The following is a 7,682-nucleotide window of genomic DNA, read 5'->3' on the forward strand; positions in this document are numbered from 1 at the left end:
CAATGATTCATTCAAGAACGCACGAGACGTCGCCATAACCGGCTTTGGCAAAGGCCAAAACCTCAATGATGCATTTAAGAACGCACGAGATGCCCCCAAGCACCACCCGATCACCGCATCCCGCCGATGGCGATCTGCGAGAAGATTTGTCGCACCACATCCACTTTCCGCTACGTCGCGGCCATAGCCGCTCCGTGTGATGCTTGGATCCGTGCCACGCCCAACCCTAAGACGCCAACCCCCGCCAAGATCATGGACGAGAGGACGAAGAGGATCTCGTCGCCGTCACCAGTCGTGCCCTATGGCGGCGGCAAGGGAGGAGGGGGAGGGGATGGGTGTTGGTGCCGGGGAGGGGTTAGAGTTTCCTACCGGTCGCCTAGAGGGGGCAACACGAGAGGGAGAAGACGTGAGAGGTGACTCCACTACAGGTAAAACCACTAGTCAGGTAGATTATGGTCCTTTGTAAAAGTGGATCTCCTGAAAGGAGAAAAAAGGTCAACATAACTTCTATCTTCTGAGTTTGTATGTCAATCGACCTTCCAAGTTGCAAGTCATTGATCTTCCTTTACCGTTGGATCGTTCCTTGTGGGACCTCTTAGAAAGTTCTAACTAACTCTATCCTGCAATCCTGTTGATGATGTTGTTGACCGCTTGACCTAATCTTCTTAGCCTTTTTAGCTGGCGATCTTCCTTTCTTCTTCAGAAGGAAGATGCTTGTCAAGTCTATTTAGTGATGATCTGAAGGTGTGACAGGATCAAGCTTGCAATTGCAAGTATCATATGTCTTGGCCAAGAAAGCATAAGGTAAGAAAATTTTCTAATATGACAGCACCATGCATTAATTTCGGCAATATACATCGCTATGTCACATCACAATGCATTTCCATGCCCTGCTACCGAAAATATGTGAGCTCATGCATACATAAATATATGACAATGACTTGGTACATGGCATATAATTATTTAGTGTCACGAGGCATTAGGATCTTCACACTTAAGTGCACGACAAATGGCGCGAAAGACACAGTGACTATTTCACACGACTCCAGCTTACCCCACTAAGATTAGAAGTGCCCTCCACCGCAAAGAGAGAAAAGTACCAGAGGTGCTTTACAATTTTATACTATTAACAGACAACAGGAGAGCCAAATGGCACAAGATTACCCATGGATTGATAAGCAGAATACGACCTCTGTAATCTCCCCAAGTGGCAACCAATCAAGTAATTACTTTTCGGGTTCAGCCAAGCAATAAACTAGTCACTTGTAAAGGAATCATAATAGTTGCAACACGAGAAAACTCCATTGAATCCGTCAGCAATCGAGACATACAAACGAATGATACCTTCAGCATCTTCGTTTAGCCTGGATTATTTTTATGGGGTTATTTTGGCACCGGTTGTCATCATATATTCGTTCAACTGACGCAGGCAAATCTTTGTTAGGTAGTACACTCTGGTGCATTTGAGAGACACATGAAGACAAGAAGGGGAAAACAAAGGAGCACTTAACTAGGCTGAACAAACCAGTATAGTTCTGATCAACGCCAGTGTATGAATGTGAGTATCCGAGTATGAGATTGTCAAATGACCTAAGCATATAACTGGGTCACGAATATAGGAGTAAAATATCACATCATGATCGATTCCACACGATTGCAGACTTCTGCGCTTAGAAAAACTCAACCTTCGACGTCCAAGTTCACATGTTCAGAAAAACTAGCTTGCTACTGCTAACACTACTCCAAGTGGCAAACAATCTTATCATCCACCAATCATATGGAGTAACACAACATCCATATAAACACAAAGTTAGAAGAAAGAGCAGGTTGCACGGAACCGTCAAGTCCCGCAACTTGCATCGTCGGCCGGTTCATAAATTTGCGTATGCCATCCCAATGTAAAAAAATGTGTTGTTCATATTAGAAAAGTGGGCACAAAATCTGATACAAAAAATATGAACAAACTCCTCGTGTGAAAATGTACAACAAATAGAATACAGTGGTTTATGTTCTAACTTCTAAGTTCTGCTTTACCGGTGTAACAACACAAGAAGGAGCACACCTGTACTGTTATGTACATGGCCAACAAAATCAAACAAAACATCACACCGTGGGAGACAGAGCGCACCTATCACTTGTCTGTGTCTAAATGGAAGACAGGAGTGGTGCCGTACGTTCGTCGTAGTCGTAGCCTGAAGATCGTTGGATAGGCTTCAGTGCCGGGTCAGTGTATGCTGTTTCAAGACTCCTGAAGAACTCTGACATCTCTGGTTTGCTTTCTTCTTGTTTATCTTTGTTTACCAGTGACTGCATGAACAAAAGTTAGACATGAAGAGTTTATGTCACAGAATTGATATCCAGAGAATCAGAATGAGAAAGGAGTTACTGTTGCTGCTAAGGAAAAACAGATGCAAAAAATAGAATGTCCTACAACGCATGTACAGCAAGAGAGAAGCTACCAGAAAATGTACCTCAGTAGAGTATGCTTCGAAGATGGGAAAAAACCGGTTTCCACAGTACGAATTGAACAGAAGTGTGAGGAACGGTAGAGGCACCAGCAGGCTTGCACCAATTGGAAAATTCTTTATTCCAAGTACTCCAATTGAAATCAAATGCATCAGCACAAGAGAGAATATGTTCGCATTGTGTACAATGGGCCAAAATCTTCCACCGGTATCATACTTGGGTGCATATACATTACAAAGCTGCATTTGTGGTGGCAAAGTTACAGACTGCAGATAGTAACTAATGAACAATAAAGGTAAGCACATGCAAATTGTACCATCAAGTTTATAAAGCTGGAGCAAATAAAGTATTTCACCACTTCAGACAAACTTAGCCAGCAGGAAAAGACAATTACATGTGGAATATGTGTCTTCCACTATGCTATTTCAACACTGCAAAATAATTGTATGGTACAGTCACACTCCTCAGAACAGGTATACCACCTGATATACTACTGTCAGCTTCCCAGAGTATTGAAGTATTGTTCAATCAACTAAGAATGAATACTTACACATGAACAACCTTTATTTTTCACAATAATATAAACTAGTTTACATAGTTTCAAGACACATCAGGGTTCCATGTTTTTCAGGAAGGGTCTTATTAAATTCCACCACTAGATGGTATAGTTCATCACAGAAAGTAACTTTTTGGTTATGTCGAACACATATTAAAAGAAAACAAGTCTAGTATTATATGCCTTAACACCACAGCAGCTTGATTTTATCTAGATATTAATGGCAACAGCAATGAACCAACCAACAGGTGGCCAAATTCAAGAAATATCTATCTGAACTTTCTCAAATTGGTAGTTCACTGCCCAAAATTTTGAAGGACCTAGATATTAGCCTCCAAATTTCATCCTTCATGCACAAGGAGATCACACTACCATGTGTAGCATCAACAGGAAGCTTAAAAGAACGAGTAATAATCTATTGTGTTTTCACCTGATTACGAAATATGAAGTAGCCAAGGCAGAAGTAAACCAATATAAATGGGAGAATAAGTGGAGCTACAATGAGGTATGTGAGCCCAAGAAGTCCAAACAACAGAATCTTAGGAATTTCGCTATGGTATTTCATCGATTGAGTTTCTGGGTCATCCCTCTTGCAACACTTTGCACAGCTCTCCCATAAGTGGTACAAAAGAGCAGAAGTCTGAGTGATTTCTGATGTTATAGTTGTCCACGAAGTCACCACATATGCAATAAAGAAAGATGCCTGCAGAATAATCATGAAACCAATCATTATTTAGCGACGCACAAGCTATGGCAGGGACTAATACCATAGGAGACAGATGCAAATTGTTTAAGCAGGTTTTATTCAAGTGGACAAGTAGTCACAGCAATACAGAAGAAGGATGGCAACAAAGAACATTTACAGAGGCTAAGTTGGAAAACTCTTATTAGAGGTATTGATTTCAGAAACAAAGGACAGAATAGTGTCAATATAACTGCATAAGTATAGCACGCATTCCAACAGAAAGGTTTACTATCCGTGTTATATGAAGCTTAGAAAAGGACACACGTTTTCTGAAGCAACCTGTGGTAACTTTCTTGTAGTATACACCAAACGATTTACTAAACTTGCCATGGTGAAGAGAACAACAAAACAAATGCCCTACCTGTGCAGGTACAAGAATCGCAAGCTTTGAAGGTATTTCCTTTGGATCAAGGAATATATCGAGTTGGCGATAGGCTGTGCCAGTAAGAATATTGGAAAAGAACACAGTCCATATTGTAAACCGGAGCATTTTGTTGCAAGCGCTTCTCTCGATCCCACTGACAGAAGCAAATCCTTGCATGGCCGAAAATTTCTTCATTAATTTGGGCACACATGAGGAAACAAATTGAAGAATAACACTGGGAAGATACCCAGTAACCAATTGGCTGATAATGGCTCTGGAAAGATCAAAGAAGACAATGGTCACGTAAAAAGCCATTCTGATGTGCCATACATTAGATAAACAAATCCAGACTAATAAGACTGACTAGCACCAGCATCTTTGATTCAGCATCTGAGCATACATGCCTGACTAGTTCTTTCCAAACAATAATAATAAAACAACAACAGGAAAACGTATATAATCTATGAACTGAAACTAACATTTCGAGTATGTTCTTCAGGAAGGGCAACCATGCCTCGAGTTGTTCCATATAAGTGAGTCCTTGAATAAATGCCACAACTATGAGAAACACGATTATCAGGAGAACTGAAGCTACAAATACTATAAACTTGGATATCCATCTTTCCATGAATGTTGTAGAAAAGTTAGGCCAATAAACATCATGAGGATCAGGAGCATGCTCAGTTTGCCACTCAGTTGGATTGTCTGACTGTCTGATGTAAATTGCATTTGCAGCAGCATATCGAGATTTGAATGAAACAAAAGCAGCGGAAATTTCCTGAAGATTAAAACAGTAAGTGAATATTAATATGTTTGTATTTCATCGGAACAAAAGGCAAACTAGTAGGATAAAAAAAATTCACAATCATACTTAACTTGACGAAGACCAAATAAGCATATACACATACGTACCTGTCTCCTAGTAGCTTCAGATTGTTCCATTCTAACATTTTCCTCTAGGTTTTCGAGCTTTTTCTGATATTTCCCAAGAACATTACTTCTCCCAAATAGTCCAAGAAACTTTTTTGGAGGTTCTTCACTAGGAGATTGATATGGTGCATATTTTAGGTTCTTTAGCTTTCTCCAGATAATCTCGGTGTCATTCTGGACAGAAATCAAACAGTCAGAAGTCTCGAAACAGGAGATTGCATTCAAGAAGCTACAATGCAGTATTCCTTATGAAGTTTAGAAAAGCAAACAAACGAGTGTACCATTACTTTCAGATGGATCTAGGGGAGTTGAGGATACTTTTGTTCACGTAAAAATAAACTCTGTTAAGGTTAGAAGTATGAGGATAAGAAACAATAGTTGTAATCAGTATAACTGTGACAATTTCATGGCCTGAATTTATTTTTGTATATTCCTAAAACACTTCAGTGAACAGACATGCCATCCAATATACAGTTTTTATAATAAATCCATGCAAAAAAAGGGTTAGAACATTGGCTGTCAGAAGTAAGAACAGTGCGTGTACAATAAACTTGTGAAAATAATTATGTCCAAGAAAGTTGACCTGTCCAAATATTGCATAATGAATTTACTACATATATTATCTTGTAAAAAATACTAATTCAAATAGAGTTGACATACTTATAAAGTCAATGAAACACTACTAATAAAGTCAGAAGGCAGAGGTTGATCATCACTGGGATGAAAAATACAGGTCTTACAAAGTCATGGTAATATCTGTCATGCAACTATATTCCCCAGCAACCCATATGACATGTAAGAAGTCAATAGATAGCCCACATAATGGTTTCACTAAGATCACTGAGGATTCATGAGTATCTATTCGTAAATTATGCAATACAAACGTATCAGAGAACTGTATCTTACAACAAGGCGACGGAGTTTGCCAGTCTGATGAACAACATTGCCTGACAAGTAGGTGGATGAATGGTACTGCTTGAAGAACTTATCAACAGCTTCACTCACAGAACCACCATCGGTTCTAGGGATAGCTCGAACAAGAACTGTGAAATGCTGGGGTAGTGGCTTTGACGTCATAAAATATTCGAGCCTCTTACCAGCAATATATTTGTAGTCCTGCAAAGGCAAAACATACAAAAATATTGCATACGTAGAGATGTGAAACCAAACAAACACCAAAAACACTTCACAAACAAAGCCATAATAAATAGATGCCAGATTCAACACGCATGTATTAATTATAAAGAGATGCTGTATTCAGTTCAACTGATTCACTGATACACAGGGAATCAGGTTACCAATATAGAAAAGCAAATGCAAAATTAAAAAGGAAGTAACATAAACTAAGTAAAACGTTGAAATTACTTACATGATACAGCAGGTAGCATGCAACTCCAGTTATGATATACACAGCAGAAAAATGAAGCCACAATCTGTGAACCACGTTACCGAGTGTAATTAGCAGGACTTCTAGCTCAGTAAGGAATATGATTTCAAACAGAAATATGAAACTAGAATCCAACAAAATGGTTTGCATCAGCAAGAAGCCACGGATAATGCCACAACGTGCAAGTGTTGTTCCACATCAATACATCATTGTAATCAAATCCTTAAGTACTGAATATTGATAACGACATCTTTTGTTTGGTTTCTTGAACAGAGCTGTAGCATGTTCTATGAATCTACAGATGAGCACCATATACAGCAACATAGGCTGATACGAATAAATAGCAGCAGGTATCTGAATTCTGGAATAGCTGAACAACCCTAATACGACAAAAATAGAAACAAAAAAGTTACTACATCACATGACATGGAGTTTGACCATCAAGCTTATCAACAGTAGAAAGGCCCTGGTCTCAAAAATCACTAGAAAAGCCCTCGGAAAAAAGTGACTCCTCAACAATTTCACATATTAAGAATCCTATTATTAGAACGAACTTATTTACAAAAGTAACTAGAATTAGCTACGGAGTAGTAACATTTACTAACCTGTTAAATTGAATAGCCAAATAAATTATGTAAAACAACCCAAATAAACAAGTGCTGTAAATTACGAAAAGTAGCATTAGGAGTTGAAAATATGTTACTTATTGGATTTGTCCTTGACGTTGGAGATGCTGAAGAGATCGACCGACTTGTTGGAGAGGTCGGCGAAGTCGATGAGGCTGAGCTGGTCCCCCATGAAGTTGACCGGCAGGAGCACCCCGACCCCCAGCACGGCGGCGACCGCGGAGACCCTAATGCTGCACCATCGAAAGCACGCACGCTCCATTCATCAGCAGCCAAAACGACGAATGGAGGGGAGAAGAGGAAGGGGAAATGGGGGGGGGGATGGGGATTTCGGGGCTGGACCTGAAGACGATGATGCGGACGAAGACGACGCCGTCGAGCCCCGCGGCGGCGTGGACGTCGTCCTCGGAGAGGCGCCACGCGGCGGCGATCCAGGACTCGAGCGGCGCGTAGGGTCGGCGCGGGGAGTAGACGGAGACGAAGGGCGGGCGGCGGCGGAGGAGCGAGAAGGCGGAGATGAGCAGCACGGTGAGGCCCAGGTTGATGCCCACCGCCGTGGCCAGCGCCGACACGATCATCGCCGCCGGGCTAGAATGGTCGGCGGCGGC

At 40.9% G+C, this 7,682-nt stretch overlaps 1 protein-coding gene across 1 annotated transcript; it reads right to left on the reverse strand.

The window, feature by feature from the left end:
- Positions 1-1,899: 1,899 nt before the first annotated feature.
- On the reverse strand, positions 1,900-7,682 carry LOC127298459 (CSC1-like protein HYP1). The gene is made up of 10 exons (XM_051328303.2): positions 7,417-7,682; positions 7,152-7,307; positions 6,431-6,494; positions 5,968-6,177; positions 5,044-5,235; positions 4,611-4,909; positions 4,129-4,405; positions 3,453-3,725; positions 2,472-2,705; positions 1,900-2,307 (listed from the first exon to the last, which is right to left on the reverse strand). The coding sequence occupies exons 1-10, from the start codon at positions 7,650-7,652 to the stop codon at positions 2,146-2,148; spliced, it is 2,103 nt and encodes a 700-aa protein (XP_051184263.1). The 5' UTR covers positions 7,653-7,682; the 3' UTR covers positions 1,900-2,145.

The sequence above is a fragment of the Lolium perenne genome, chromosome 5 (assembly GCF_019359855.2).
Source record: "Lolium perenne isolate Kyuss_39 chromosome 5, Kyuss_2.0, whole genome shotgun sequence".
Classification (NCBI taxonomy): Eukaryota; Viridiplantae; Streptophyta; class Magnoliopsida; order Poales; family Poaceae; genus Lolium; species Lolium perenne.

Bases quoted from the DNA above. Each gene is read 5' to 3' on its own strand.
- LOC127298459 (XM_051328303.2), bottom strand. From the start codon at position 7,652: ATGATCGTGTCGGCGCTGGCCACGGCGGTGGGCATCAACCTGGGCCTC. The intron at 6,495-7,151 runs GTAACATATTTT...CGTGGTTCACAG, and splicing joins GTCAAGGACAAATCCAATAA to ATTGTGGCTTCATTTTTCTG. The intron at 4,910-5,043 runs GTACGTATGTGT...TTTAATCTTCAG, and splicing joins CTGAAGCTACTAGGAGACAG to GAAATTTCCGCTGCTTTTGT.